The sequence below is a fragment of the Eupeodes corollae genome, chromosome 1 (assembly GCF_945859685.1).
Source record: "Eupeodes corollae chromosome 1, idEupCoro1.1, whole genome shotgun sequence".
Taxonomy (NCBI): Eukaryota; Metazoa; Arthropoda; class Insecta; order Diptera; family Syrphidae; genus Eupeodes; species Eupeodes corollae.
The window spans coordinates 286,630,434-286,647,010 of record NC_079147.1 but is presented as its reverse complement, the minus strand read 5'-3'; the positions used below and the strand labels follow the sequence as shown (position 1 = coordinate 286,647,010).

The window sequence follows — 16,577 nt, the reverse complement described above, 5'->3', positions numbered from 1 at the left end:
ATTTGAATGCTTTGAAGTCTTTTTATTGCTTGAAATCTTTTTATTGCTTGAAGTCTTTTGAGTGCTTTAAGTCTATCTATATAGTTTATCATCAGGTTCCTTACAACTAGCATTTACTTTGGTCTTTTGATTATTAAACTCATATTGTACTCGTAGTTAGCCAAATACAAAGTCTATCAAAATTTAAAAAAAATCCATTTATACATATATATTTACGAAATTTATTTTTATTAAATAAATTATATTAAAAAAAAACACAAAAAATTACATTAATAAACACAAACTAAGCAAATCATTTAACATCTTTTCACAAAATAAATAAAAAAAAAGTGTTTCTCCTGCCCGAACTAAGAACACCTACACAAACGTCTTTTTTAGAAGCCACCTTATATGTTTTAGCCTATGATCACACCTTCTGCAAAATACATTCATAAAAAGTAGTCTTTAGACTTCAAGCAGTAGAAAGACTTCAAGCAGTAAAAAGACTTCAAAGCATTCAAATGACTGCACTACATTGAATGCAATCAAAAGACTTAATGAATGCAAAGAATGTAAAAGACTTTTAAAAGACTTACAAGAATGCAAGCAGTAAAAAGTAATGCATTCTTTTGACTTTAAGTCTTTTAACTGCTCTAAATGATTTTCTTACAAAAGACTTCAAAATTAACTGGGAATTTGTTTTCGAAGTTAAAGTATTGCATTAATCAATGTTAATGCATTCCCAAAATTCAGTTAAATGAATGGGACTTTTCGCGATAAAATACCAAATGATTGCATTCTTTTACAGCTCTGCTTATAGTTATCCAATTTAAACTATTAGTTCAGTGCTTTCCTGCTCGGTGTTTATGATTACTCCAACGATTCAAGAAATATTCCACCAAAAAGCTTTCTTTCATCCAATTTAATGAAAGTTAAGACTTTTTGCCGAAATTCAAAAACGTCTTTAAAAATGATACCCGATAAAACTGTTACTGAAGCTTTAACACTTCTGCAAGTCTTCACGTCGTTCTTTCCTCATATTTATCTGCCATATTTCTTGAACGTTAAGAGACGTAAGTTCAATTCTGGGCTTTCTTATCGAAAATGAGTGATTTTTGTTTTCCTGAATTCCTGCTACATTGAATTCGTAATTACTTTTCGGATCGTTCAATACAAGTAGTATTGGATGGATCCAAGTCTGAAGTCCATAAAATAAATGCGTGTGTGCCTTCTCCAACACTCTTTCTCATTTTTATTAATGATCTAGTGTCTGCAACTTCTAATCCAATACATTGTTTCGCTGACGATAGCACTCTTAACTTTTCGTATTCGTTTTCAGATTCACATCCCTCTTCTTCGCATGTGGAACTGCAACTAAAAAATATGATAAGCTCATTAAATTCCGACCTAAGCAGCACTGTACAATGGGGAATAAGAAATTGCGTGAAATTTAATGCTTCGAAAACCCAATGCAGTCTTGTATCGTTAAAGCGAGATATGCCCCACTTGCCATCCACGGGTGGCACTTGCATTGAGGAGATTGAACACCTAAATATTCTCGGTCACATAAGCAATGTCGCCAAAAATGCCGCAAAATGTTTGGGTTTTCTAAGGCTATGCAAGAAGTTTTTCTCCCCCTCTTATCTGGCTGTTATCTACAAAACTTATAGACGTCCAAAGCTTGAGTATAACTCCCATTTCTGAGCTGGCGCTCCTGCAACTTACTTAAGCCTCTTGGATAGTATTGAACGTAAAGCATTTAGATTGATTGGTGAAATAACCATCATAAGATCATTTACGTCGTGTGAATATTGTTGAAATGTTACTTGCCCCACCCTCTTTTACAATTATTTTAAAGGTGTATGCTCTAGAGAAATAGCCAGTTGCATTCTTCCCCTTAAACAGTTCAACCGTAATACTAGCGCTTCTAGGAATGCTCATCAATATACCCTCGAGACCAACTTCTAACGTACTATCAAGTATAGAGATTCTTTCATTAGCCGTACTACGCGAATGTGAATTGCCTTGCCCTCTCTCCCTTTCCTAGTGCTCATCCTGTGTCTACATAATAACGGAAGTATTATCACATTGAGCGTGCGCTTATTATACAAAAAAAAAGTGTTAAGTACAGAAATTCCTTTTTCAGCTGCACATCAAGAACGTGGAATACTTTACCTTATTCTGTATTTTGCTCCCATTCGGTTAGTCAAATCCGCTTTCCACTTAAATCCTTCCCTATTTTCCTAAAGCTAGCAGTGTATTGTAACCTTAAATATTTAAAGGATATACTTAGCGTCCATGAAATATATATACTCGTAAAAGGTTTAAATTTCGGAGTCAGTAGCCCTACGTTAAGAGCGCTACGTCCAATTTATGGTCGTCTTAATCGTCCTCACAGATCTGATCCACATGCAGATTTTAATAGACAGGCACAGTACAAAATGTTCCCGTTCCAGTGAAACAGTATCAAGAATATTGCTGCAGCTGAGGCTTCAGTTGAAGAAAGCCCAAATGTGCCTCTCACTAGTCGTTGGGCATCTCTGTGACGTACTTGTGGCAAATTTTGCGAAAAGATCTTGAACAAGATTAAAGTGACGCAAAACCTGAAGCCGCTCGAAAACCAGAAGCTTCGTGTGTTCGTGAATTGGGCTAAAAATGATTTGGATTTTCATCGAAAAATCATCTTCAGCGATTGGCAGGCTGAATGGCTTCGTCAATAAACAAAATATGCGGTATTGGTTGGGTAGCAATCCACACGTACTCTATGAGTCATCATTGCATCCCAACAAAATTACGGTTTTGGTGTGGTTTATAGGCCGTACTTCTTCCGCTATGATCCAGACCGGTACGTTACTGTGAATGGGGATCGCTACCGTTCAATGGATGGATCTTGGAGAACCGTGGTTTCAGCAGGAGCGCTACAAGCCACACTAAGCCACTAAGCTTGGAGTACGTCTTATCTCAAGAAATGGTCCAGAAGCCTTAATCGCCCGATTTGACGCCGTCTATGGTCTATGCCAACAAGCCAGCGACTATTGATAAACTTTGTAGGAATATCGATCGTGAAATTGCAGCAGTATCAATTTACGCTTGAAAATCTTCGAAAATTGAGTCCAGCTTCTGGACTACTATAAGCGTGCCTGTGCAGGCCATGAAAATAAATCGAATTAAACATCAATGGCATTGAACGTACTCTCACAGGAATACAAAATTTCATTGCTATCCAAAACCGTTTTTCATTAACTAAAAAAAAACTCTTGTAGCACTCTTATTGAAAAACCCGATAAATATATAAGGATAATAATTTCATGGTAAAGAAGAATTTATGTCATTATCAATCGCAAATAATATTAGCCAAATGACTGCCAGGACTTCAGTTCAAATAGAATATATCTTATTTATGGCTTATTTCCAAAACAGAACCTTACTTACTTATCCGGGTCCCGATCCATGGAAGGTTTAAGCCTGAGATATTGCAGCTTCGAAATTATTGCTACCAACAGTGACGCTTCAAGAACAACGCGGTTCGTCTGCTTATCTAGAAAGCGCTTTAAGAACAGGTTGCTAAAAGCTTCCGATAATGTCGATGTCGTCCTGTAGCCAAATAATTGTGAAGATCTTTTAAAAATAAAGCCTTTCAGCGTAATACTCTTGGGCGCTATCTCCTCCAGGATAAGAGATAGGGGCATTTCTAATATAGCTCGGATAAGCTGTTACTTATTTGCCACATTTAAGATTAACAGCTGCCCAAATAGTGGGCGATTCAAAATGAAACCTATTATTTGAAAACCATATGGATAAGAATATTTCTTATTATCCAACTAAAATAGTAACTCTTGAAAAATTAATCTTTTTCATCAATAGTAAATCTCGATTTCTTAAACGTTTTTTGGGAATGGAAAGTGTTACTCAGGTTCGACTGTACATGGTATTTCATCTCAAAAGGAATAAAACTATACGAAAAGCACAAAAAGTTGTTAGTTCTTGTCATTAATTAGAAAAGTTGTTGGTACCTTTTACTAAAGAAAAATTCTACCTACATCTCACATATTATCTATACTTGAAGGTATATTATTGGTATGTCGAGAAAATGAGAATTGGTGTCTCGATAAAAGAAAAAATATAAGTACCTGAGATAATGACCCGTAAAAATGAAGTATACTTTGTTGTGATTGTAATATATTGCCTTGAAAAAAGGACTTGAAAGCCCAGCAAAGAAAAAGCAACAAAACTCATTAATTATTATATAAATGAAATCATATCGTAATAAAGTTATGATTTTTCACACAATTAACCAACACATATAATTTGATATAAAGTAGTTTAAGAGCAATTAATCTAAGTATATAATTGAGTTACAATTTGAACATATCTATGTCTTAGATTTGATTTACGGCGAAATAGGGATAACGTGAACAATAATTATTTTCTTCTTATAAAAAAAGCCCTATCCAAATAAAGACCTAGAAAGGGCTCGTTTTTTGGACAGATGTCAATCTTCAAGCTGTCCTCTTTTGACATTTAGCAAGAAAAACTACCTCATCAGTAAAAGTTAAACGAAACGCACTTTAACCTGGAATTGGAATTGATAAAATTTGCTACAGAAATGCTGAAGTTCAGATTATTTCAAAGAAAATATTCCTAACAGTATTTTTTTATGAAAAGGTGTTCATAATTTGTCAACAAGACCTTGGGATTTAACGCCTTTTGACTTTTTTCTTTGGAGCAGCGTGAAAGATAATAATGTTTTACTTTAACGATTCACAACCAATTGAATGACTTAAAGATGTTTTTTGTTAAGCATTTGAGAACTTTTAGTCGCAAATGTGAGGATTGGAAAATTAAATCCCTTATCGGAAAACCCTACATTAAACGACAGAGTGTTAAAAATGCTTCCTTATGATTATAACTCAAGTTAATGTTTCTTTTTAAATATTGTGTAATATTTGTATATGGAAAACTTCCCTTAAAAACATTTTTGATTTTTGGTTGCATAACGCTTGCAAATTGGTTGCCAAACCTCTTACATAATGACATTCCTACGCAACATTACGCCAACAGCCACTATAAAATTAAACGCAACCATTCAACACATGATGCAGCTACTCCCACATTATGAAGTTTGTTCTTACAAAATCAACATTTACTTTACATTTGCCTCGTACTTCCTGATGGTCCTTCCATTATTTGTGCTGCCTGCTGAGCCTGCACACTTCGTAAATTCAACAAATAACTGAAATTATTGTTCTGTTGGATGAACATTTACATCTATAAATTTTAATTAATTGATTTTTTTTGTAATTGATTTTTTTTTATTTTCACTTTTTAAACAGAGCGATGTAAATTTGTATTTGTTTAAACAAATATTAATTCTTTAAAGTGACATTGAAATTAAATTTAATGGTCAATATTACATATTTTCTTAAATTTTAATAAAAATTGTTGACAAAAAATGTAAAAACAAAACAAAATTGTTACGATTATGGTGCATTCGAAACGCAAATAATGTGACAATGTTTAATGAGAGTAATTAATGTATTTATGGTTAAATACAAATATAGGTTAATTTTATGCACAATTAATTGAAACAATCTGTTAATTACAATAAATCGGTTTTTATTTATTTATAATGTATCTATTAAAGCTTGTTTTTATATATTTAGAATTAAAAGATTTGATATTGAAATTATTTTTTTGCCATAATTGAGTAATTATTTATGTTTTTAAATTGACTCTTACTTTATCAAATATCAACCAACATCAGATTATAACATCAAAAGATAAAAAAGGATTTTCAAATATATTAAAATATTTAAAATATTAACCATAGCAGTTTAAAAAAAGTGACAAATTTAGTTGACCGCTAATATCTCTTGAGCCAATATCGCAAGCGACTTCAACCACATTTTATATAACGCATTAAACAAAATTATTATATGCATTGAAAAACGAAATTTTATTAACATTTGGTAAAATTAAAAAACATCGAGGTTATAGTTTTCTTACAAAAAATAAAAAAAAAAAACATCAATCTAATAAAATTTAAAGCTTAACAATAGTCAGTTATTTAACAAAAACAAAAATCTACAAAAAAAATTCTACGAGTATAGATCGTATAGCCCGGCAAAAATCCTCGTTTCAAACCCTCCCAGTGGGTGCCGGGAGGTAATGATCACCACAGTTGTCTTGCACGTTGTTGGATCAGATAAGGTCAGGTTGAATTGCTGAAGTTTCCTACTCCTTAATAGTAGCAAGCCGTAGCAATGCAATTTGACCATAGATACGGGGTCCCTAATTTCAGTGGTGATGTGGGCGTCTTACATAAGCCGTGCTGAAGAATGAAAGGCTGGGGGGCAAACCAGTCGCTAACGAGCTCAATCGGATGCCTTGGCAGGGTCCGACCTCTTTTTTCCGACCTACTCGTGGGCCCAAAATACAAGAAACTTAAACAAAATGGACGAAATAGACATGGCGAACGTAGAACCCTCCAAACACTTGGAGGATGAACTCTTGGCCTCCAGCCAGGGGACTTTGAAGGGGAGCTCATTTAGCGCTGGTAGTTCTAGCACTTGTGAGAACCCAAAACCACAGAAAGTATAGGCAGTGCTATTCATAGCACTCCTATACTTCCTAAACCGTATTCAAAACCGAAACCCTCGAGTATTAGTGCAACTCGAGGAACCAAAAAGTTCCTTCCATCAGAAGGCGCTCTTCTCGGGAACCGCTTCAAAACGGCCTCTCACATTCTTGCCAAGATTGGCAAAAATGAAGAGACCGGAGTGATTCATGAGAGAGACGCCCAAGATAAAATAAAGTACCAGAAGGTTGTTGATGAATACAACAATCCTCTGGCCAGCCGAGAAAAGGCCGTTAAGCGAAACAGATCTCAGGTAGAGATCTGCACGTCTAAGAAAAAGAGCAAGCTTGGCGACCGGACAAAGCTAGTGAAAGCACCATCTTCTGGAGCAGCGCAACTGATACTCTTAGTGAGGCTGTCTGGGATGACCTCGACGTAGCAGTTGTGGATGAGCTCTACACAAACAGCAAAGTTCTGCTGAAAGTGTGGAACTCTATTAAGGGCAAGCTCTCTGAGATGGTGGGCCCCTACCTAGTTTTGACTCTGGCGAGATGCTCAGGGGGCATAGGGTAATTAAGTGTGCGGACAGGGTTTCTGGGGATTTCCTTAGTGAAAGCATTGCTAAGGTAAGCAATGACTGGGAGGGCTTGAAGCGCAAGCTTATCCAAGCTAAGGAAATCTCTAGCTCATGAGCATAAAGCCAAGCGGACAGGACTTGATCCGCGGTCTTCAGAGGCAAAATCCACTGGTCCCCATGCACGATTGGGCTGTAGTTAAGGCAGAAGAACCAAAGAAGACCAGCGCCTCTTACCTTTTGAGGATTAGCGAGGAGAGTCTAGGGGCTCTCGAAAAGGCAAAACGAATGCCAAATTAAAATTCTGCAGAGTCGGGGAACAGACACCGACAAAGCTGATGAAAATGTCGAGGTTGACGATGTTATAAGCGGAGTCGAGATCCCCAGCGTGTTGCCGGGCCCCAGCTCTGCAGCTAAAAATAATTAAAAAACGTGCTGAAGGTCATCCAGATTATTCTGAAGCACTCTAAGTATGCTTCAGATAATCTAAGAATTTTCCTTAGGGAGGAAAACTTCGACATTTGCGTTATCCAAGAAAAGATAAACAGCCTAAAGGTGCGAGGCCTCCAAAACAACAAATACGACCTCTTTTATAAAACCCCAGATCACGACCAAAGTAATCACAGAACTTGTATTTTAGCTTAGAAACATTTAAAAGGTTTTTTATGTCCAAAATCGAAAATAATATGACCATTTGTAACAGAGGCAATACTCCCACTTTCGTCTTTCCGAGCTCAAAAAATTATGATGGATGGGAGGATGTGCTTGATGAAACTTTAAATTTACCCGTAATTTATTAGTGGAGAATTGGAGAGCTTCCCCTTTAAATTCGTTTTTGGATCACAAGTGGATTCTTTTTCAAATCTATTTCGAGTCGAAAAACCCTCCGCCTTATAGAAATCCCAAAAGAACTGACTGGACGAAATTCAGTCAAATTGTTAATTCCAAACTAAGCAATTTACCGAATCGATAGGAGACCTTGAATCAAAGGTGAAAACCTTTGAAACTTCTATAAGTAAAGCTTTTAGAGTCTCTTGCCCAGTTAAATATAGTCGTAAAACCCTTCCTTCTTAGTGGAATGAAGAACTGTCCAGTATTAGGAAAATGGCGAGGACAATTTTCAATATCTGCCACAAACATAAGTTTTACCAACCGTATAAAGATTCTCTTAAAATTTAAAAGCAAGCTTCAGCCAAAAGACTAGGCTGGAGAGAATACTGTCAATCAATCGAAGACATAAAGGCAAGGCTCAGCAATGTTTTATCGAAGGAACATTTTAATCCTTCATAAAGACGCACTTTCCGGGTTGCGACTTGCGAGAGTGATAACCCCGAATCGCTTGAAACCACAGAGCTAAACGTAGCTCATGTGGAGCAAGTCAATTCCGTTACAACCAGAGAAAATATTTTGTGGGCCATCAATACTTTTTCTCCATATAAATCCCCAGGAATGGATGGCACACTGCCAGTTATGCTTTAAAAGTTGCATGATGTGGCAGCTCCATGGCTGGAACAAATTTTCGAAGGAAGTCCCCTTCTCAAACATGTGCCCATGTCGTGGAGATTCTTGATTACCATATTAGAGAAATTCTAGTTGGACGACCTCTCGAAAGCTCTCAGCATGCTTATCTTAAGGGTAAATCTACGGAGACAACGTCCTTACAGAATTAATAGAAGAATACCTCGTTAAGTTCGGTGTAGAATACTTTATTCGAGAATGGATTATTTCCATGCTCAGTGGTAGGAAGATTCGAGCCTTTCTAGGCAATACAATCGCAACAAAACACGTCAGTAGGGGAACACCCCAGGGTAGTGTTCTTTCGCCTCTTCTATGGCTTCTGGTCATTGATACAATTCTCGTTAAATTAGAGAGATGTGGATTGAAGGCGGTAGCCTACGCGGATGATTTGGTGCTATTGGTGTCAGGAAAGTACACCTCTGTGAAGCTGACTCCGTGAAATCACGGAGTCAGCTTTGAAGAAAGTTAGCAACTGGGCCACTAGTTGTGGACTAGGAGTTAACCAAAGTAAAACTGAACTGTTGCTCTTTACCACCAAAACTAAAGTACCGCCCTTCACGCTACCTCGACTCAATGGTCAAATCCTATCATTGTCTTCCAGTGCAAAATATTTGGGAGTTATACTCGACCCTAAACTAAACTGTACGGTTTAAGAAGGCCTGTGTTGCCTTCTACGCCTGGAGCAAAACTTTCGGCAAAAAGTGGGGACTTCAGTCGAAGATGATTTTATGGACGTAGACAGCCGTAGTACGTCCAATCTTAACATATGGGTCGATGTTTGGTGGACTGCTCTTAGCAAAGCCTATAATATTGATTAGCTAATGAAGGTTCAGAGAAGAGCTGGCGTGGGCACCACAGGGGCCATGCTTACTTGCCCAACGGACGCCTTAAACGTCATTTTGGATCTTCTACCAATCGACCTTTTTATTAAATACATAGTTTCCTTCGGCGCTATTAGGCTGAAGGAATCAGACAGCTGGTTGTCAAAACCTTATGGTCACAGCAACACAACGAAATTGATTCCCTCAGATATTATCTCGGTAGACACTGACTACTCCACACCTACTTTGAGCCTTAGTAAGAGTTTTAAGGTTATTTTCCCATCCAGAGAAGATTGGGAGGATGACATCGTGTCGATAGGTTTCGACACAACCATCTTTACTGACGGCTCAAAGACGGAGTGCGGAGTTGGTTCTGTGATCTTTTCTGAGTCCCTAAATGTAGCTAAATCCTTTAGGCTTCCTGACTTTGCTAGCATTTTTCAGGCTGAGCTGCTCGAAATAAGCGAGGCATGTAAGATATTTAAACAAAGCCCAAACCAAAACCGAAATGCGGCTAACTTAAGAGACAGCCAGGCAGCTTTCAAAGCCATTAACTCGGCCACATCCTCATCTAAATTGGTCCAGCAATGTCGCGATGCGCTTGCTAGCCTGAATATTAACCTCGGTGTCACCCTGATCTGGGTTCCGGGCCATAGTGGTATCGTGGGAAATGGACATCTAAAAATTAACTTTCTAAAAATCTTTTACTTCGATTCTAGGGACCTTGAAACGTCGAGAAATGTCAACATTTTCAAACAAAACAAAAATCTACAAGAACTTCTACAACGTTTGGTCATACATTCCAAAGTGAATGTCGTAACGTCCAAAAAAATTACAGGTGGCCCTGTAAACCTGGGTTTTGAATATGAGATCTAAAAAACTTTGAATACACCAAACTTTTTATCTACAACAAATCCTATTGTTAGCCCCAGCAGGGTTGTTGCAGGAGGATAGCATGCCTCAAAAACATATTTTTGTGTTTACACGCCATAATGCTGGATGCACTGTGAGAACTAAAACCATTTCGTTGAAATTCTCTTTAAAAATTGGCCTTATTTCTCCTTCTGAAAGTGATAGAAGGCCAAACATATTCGTTTCGCTTTCGTGACGTACCGATTTTTTGGGCTATTTGACATTTAAAATGTTGAATAGCCAAAAATAAACAAAAGCTTTGACAGAATGCCCAAATGTTGAAAAACATGATATCTTTAGGGCAATATGTTAATAAGTAATGCATTTTGATATTTTAAAATTGATTTGGGAAATATGTCATTGATTTTCTTCTGAAAACGTTTTTGGGCGATGAAGTCATTTTCAATATCTTGACGTAATTTTAAGCTGCGATATGACCAAATGCCTTCTTTTATTTGAAATATCATAAAACCCTAAAAAGTCTCCACAAGACTTCAAATTCTACACAAATTTGTTTTACAATTTTTTTTTTTTAACCAGAATGTCACAAGAATAAATAAAGGTGATGAATTCAAAATTATTTTAATCTATGCAAAATATTGTTGTTAACATAAGATACTGCTCTTACACACAAATTGGTTTAAAAAGCTTGGAAACAAAAAGAATTATTAAAACCAAACTAGGAGGAATTCCCGAGATGGAATCAACGGTGATGTCTTCAGTTCCTATTAAGGTTTAACTACTTAGTGAACACCTTATAGGACTTCTACGACTTATTCGGAGCCCTGGCCTATAAGGAGCGGTTTATACTGCTCCCCGTTCTTGGGGGTTGTGCCGTGCGTCGAGTCGACTTCCTGGCCACTTAAAAAATAACTTTAGTTTCGAAGTATGAACAAGCCTCGGATACGGACGGATTTACTGTTGACAACCAACCCGAACGAATTAAGGACAACGAACTTCGGATAATACACTTGGAATGTTAGGTCCCTTAACAGACCACGGGCGGCCCAAGAATTAGCGGAGGCCCTAGACTGCTATAAAGCAAACATCACTACCATCCAGGAAAAACGATGGGATGGGCCCGCAAAAGAGGGTGAAAAACTGCGATATTTACTATGGTGACTGCTCCAAAAACCAAAAGCGCTTATTTGGATGCGGCTTTGTCAATGGAGCCAGACCTAGGCAAGAAGTCTTGAGCTATAGGTGCATCAATTAGCACCTCATGACCATACGCATCATGGCTAAATTCGGCAACATTAGCCTGATATGCGCGCACGCCCCCACATAAGAGAAGGATGACAACACCAAAGATGTGTTCTTCGAGCTCCTAGACAAAACATATGAGCAGTGTCCTAGCTTTGATATCAAAATAGTCCTGCGCGATTTAAATGCCAAACTAGGGAGGGAAGACATCTTTGGTGGATATTGGGAAGAACAGTCTGCACGACAACACTTCCGACAACGGATTCAGGCTCATAGATTTTGCTGCGGGGCGAAACGTCATATTAGCCAATACGCTTCTTCCACACCTCAACATCCACATTAGAACTTGGAGTTCTACAGATCAATCTACCGTCAACCAGATTGATCATATTGCGATCGACTTCAGACACGCTTAAAGCGTCATGGCTGTGCGAACTCCAAACTTTCCGAGGAGCTATATCATTGACTCGGACCACTACTTCGTTGTAGCCAAGGTAGCACTTCGGGTTTCCAGACCCAAGGCAAAACAGGGAGGTGCTGGGAGAAGGTACAACGTCGGAAGGCTAAAATCACAACGGACCGAGTTACAAGTAACCTCCCTCGAAGTTCTGTACCGCCAACACACTGTATCGAAAACCAAGAAATCGCCTCTGTAGTATTGGGTTTCAAACAGCCACAAACAAGGAACCCCTGGTTTGATGAAGAATGTCGGCAGGCAAATGCAGCCAAACAACAAGCACGCTAGCGGCGCTGCATTAAATGACGAGAAGAGGCCAGAGTAACACCGACTTCTCAGAAGGAAAAAGAGAGGGCATGAGAAGAGTGCGGCGAAGATGAAGGCGTAAAAGACGAAAGTGGAAACATCATAGTGGAATCGCAGTCAAATCTGAGGCAGATCCTGGAAAAAACCCAGACCATCAAATCGACACCTACCATCTTTCGATCGATTTCAAGGCCGTATATGACAGCATCTACAGGGACGAACTGTATAGAGCCATGACTAGTTTGGCATCCCTGCCAAACTCGTTAGTTTGTGCAGGATGACTATGGAGAAATCACGCTGCTCCATAAAGGTTGGAAACAACTTAACAGAAACTTTCGATGTAAGACAAGGTGATGCGCTGTCATGCGATTTTTTTTAACATCGCACTTGAAAGAATAATACAGAGCTCACACGTCAACACTAGAGGCACTACCTTCCAAAAGTCTGTCCAATTACTAGCATATGCTGATGACATTGACATAATCGGAAGATCTCAGCGTGATGTCAATGGGGCTTTTGTGAGTATTGAGGGAGAGGTGGCAAAAATAGGTTTGACGGTTAATGAGGGCAAAACAAAGTACATGCTGTCGTCAAGAAAGGACATACAACACCAACGTCTTGGTCAAAACGTCACCATTAACATACGTAACTTTGAGGTAGTAAGGACTTCGTCTACCTAGGCTCCGCTGTAAACGCAGAGAACAACAACAGCGCTGAGATCAAACGCAGAATAACTCTTGCTAACCGCTGTTTCTTTGGACTTAGAAAGCTATTGAGTGGCAAAGTCCTCTCTAGAGGGACCAAGGTGTTGCTATATAAGACCCTTATCATCCCCGTCCTGCTATACGGTGAAGAAGTATGGACTATGAAAAAAGCGGATGAAAGCACGTTGGGTCGGTTCGAGAGAAAAGTTCTTCGTGCGATTTACGGTCCCTTATGCACCGCGAAACTGGATACATCCAGCTAGGGACCGAGCAAGATGAAGAAGTTTGTTGATTGAGGCCCTAGTTCACACAGGACCGTAGCGCCACCTTAAGTAAGTAATAATAAATATATAATTTGTTGCTATTCTCTTCTGGAGTTGCCAAAAGTACTTTTGACAGCTCACGAACGTTTCGTAGTTTTGTGTCATTGTCAAACATCTTTAGTTTGGTCTATAAATCACCTATTAATTGTCTTACAACAGAACAAATGTTAAAGAAGTTCATCGTTGCTTCTTCAATTTTATGGTCGGTTAACCTACTGAGGCGGCTATTGTGACTTTATTTTGCAATTAGTTTATATTGTTCGTCGTTAAACTACCAAAATGCTTAAGTGAAGTTTAAACTGAGGAAAATATCACAGCTGTATCGGAAGGTGTTAGTAATGACCGTGATCTATTCTGTTACTCCACTACGTAAAATAATTTGCAAAAAGAACTACTTACCAATATTATCAAATTTTTATTAAATGGGCTCTTGAGAAGTTGGCCGAAGATCGACTTTTAATCGATTAATTTTGGACAGCGGCAAAGGTAATGCTACCAAAGCATTACAAAAAAGTCACTTTTTAGTGCTAATTATTGACTGACAGCATCATACTTCTCAAGTATGCTGTGAATCGCAACGTTACTGTGAATAGCGTGCAGGACATGATGTTTAACAAGACAGTCCTACATACCAAACATCACGCGTAACAATGGACGAATTGAGGAGCAAGTTCATCCAAGTATTTATTAGTGGCGTGAAATAAAGCCAAGTGCAATGAGGACAAATTATAAGAATTGGCCATATTTTACTTTTGTAAAGTGTAATAAAGCCAATTTTCAACAGTTTTATCACGGAACCGCCTAAATGTAAGAAAGTGTCAATATTTACTTTATGTAACAATCAAACATTATATTTTTGGAGCGTGCTATCTTTTAAAATAAATATTTCATACATTTTTCAAAACTTCATGTGATTTGTTTTAATTTTCGATCGATTTTTGTCTTTAATTTTTTCACAGCTTTTGTCTCATGTCCTTATTTATCGATTTACAACCAAAAATTTGGGTTCGAAGAACATTAATATGCTTTTTGAACAATTTATTTGAAATTAGAAACCACTTCATTCGATAAAATAGTTCCACATTTTTTGGTACGAGTTCTGACTTTAATTGACTCTTGAGAAAATATTGTATTTGCATACTAAAAACTGGCTAAAAAATAAAAAGTGTTCTTCTAACTTTATAAATAGCCATCGTTTTAACAATTCTAGTTCAATATTTGCAAACCAAAACAAAACCCTCTAAAGGGAGTCTGAGACACTTATATCATCACGAATAACCTAACTTGAAATTGGAAAAAAATGTCCGTGCAGCAATTTCCACTCGTTTACGAAATTATTATTTGATAGGAAGAAAAACCTTAATCAGGCCAAATTGTAAATAGACAAAATTTAAAAAAAGGGAGTTCAATGGTATTGTTTATATTTATGTGGGGTTCAAGCTCCTTCTATCTAGAGGTCCTTTACTTTCCTTAATCAAAAACACTAATAATTTATATTTAATGAAATAAATAGTTCTTTATTTAATTCGAGCAAAACTTCGAAACGATTGATCCTCTTGGCGGAGCGGATGGATTGTGAATGCGTGACTAGTGACGACTTTATATTCTCTCTTACTGACGCTATATACAAAATACAAAAGGAAAGAAATAGAAGGGACGCTAGTTCTCTTTTGTTATGTCTGTCCGTTTGTGAAGTATTTAGTTCTGTCTCGTTCGTCTGTTGGAGTAGGGTGATATGTCGAGGTTTGGCCAATCCCACATTTAATTCTAAGCACTTATAAAAACGAATCAAGCATTCGATAGTTTTATAAGGATATTACGATAAGTTAAATTTATGTATTCAAAAAATACTCCACAAAATTTTGTGTTGTCAAAAAATGTCGTTAATAAGCAACAATGGCGGTACACCAAAAATAGTTATTAGGAGGCTATTTATTTCAGATTTGACCTACATTTTTAGCAAAGGGTTTTTTAGTAAGACCATAATTGAGGAACTTTGTATAATAATTTTATTCACTGTTTTTCTCATTTTCAATTCACTGTATTTTTGAAGCTAAAATTTTTTGAGTTTTTTTTTGCAAAAAACAGCTATTTAGGAACTTTTGAAAGCAGCGTTTTGGTTTTTGTTCTATTCATTTTTTCCACTTGATCGCATCGCCGTTTTAAAACGCTGCTTTTTTGTTTTGATTTATATATATTTTTCCGATTTCAAATTTTTTATGCTTCTTGAACTTAAGGATCCATTATCGAAAGTTTTTCTTTCTCTCATAATTTACTTCCTGAAGAATGAAAATGCAATCAAAACAAATCGAGCACAAGACCTCCAGCTGAAATAAAACAAAAAAGACTAAAAACAAGGGACCATATCCTTATGCTATTAAGATTTCTTTGCCTGCTTCTAATGGTTTTCTCAATTTTATATGCGGTAACCACAAAATGGATTATTTCAATAAAACCAAAACAGAACTCATAAAAAGAAGAAAACCAAGAATATATAGAGAGCTATAGAAAATAAAAACTATAAGCGGAAATAAGTTGTAGGTAAGCTTCCTTGGTACCTATGAGCTACGAGCTCCAACCTACGAGTAGCAAAAAGGACTCTTCTAGGTCTCTGCGGAACGTTTTATAGTATAAAGAGTAAGATTTTATTCTGAACTTTATGTAGGTACGTGCATATATATTCCTGTATACCTAAGTTGGTCTCCAACATTCGTCAGGAGTTGTAGAAAGTTTTCCACCTGGATAATTCCATATTCGCTCTTCCGCTCTGTCATCTGTTTAATTCGATTTAACATCATCAACTTTTAGAAAATCGTGGGTAGAAATAGGTCTTTTTTAGTTTTGATATCTTTCTATTTTTATGGGTTTTCCCTTTTTTATTTCAGACAAATATACTTCAGCTATGCAGTTTTAGGTTAGGTTTAGACCCTTTTATAGTTATCCTTATAACAAAATTCAAGGCAGATGTTTTTGCACACCATAAAAAAAAGGTGAAAAGATACCTACCTTAGTATTTTGTTGCCAACAAGCTTTTTATTCAATGGCTGGTTTGTGGCAGAGTTCAAAAGAATATAAATTGTGGCAGCAAATAAAACTTATTAAGTAGATTTCATTCCTTTTATAGAAATTTTCATAAAATAAAATACATGTAGGTAGAAGAAAAAACGAGGTTTGGGCATTACAAAATTGCCAGAGGCATTTAA

At 37.1% G+C, this 16,577-nt stretch overlaps 1 protein-coding gene across 1 annotated transcript in view; it reads left to right on the top strand.

The window, feature by feature from the left end:
- Positions 1 to 949: 949 nt before the first annotated feature.
- LOC129951196 (uncharacterized) overlaps positions 950 to 16,577 on the top strand; it is a 34,419-nt gene continuing 18,791 nt past the window's right edge. Inside the window, exon 1 of the mRNA XM_056063235.1 lies at positions 950 to 1,052. Coding sequence (XP_055919210.1) covers positions 950 to 1,052 — 103 coding nt within the window. The remainder of the gene's footprint in view (positions 1,053 to 16,577) is intronic.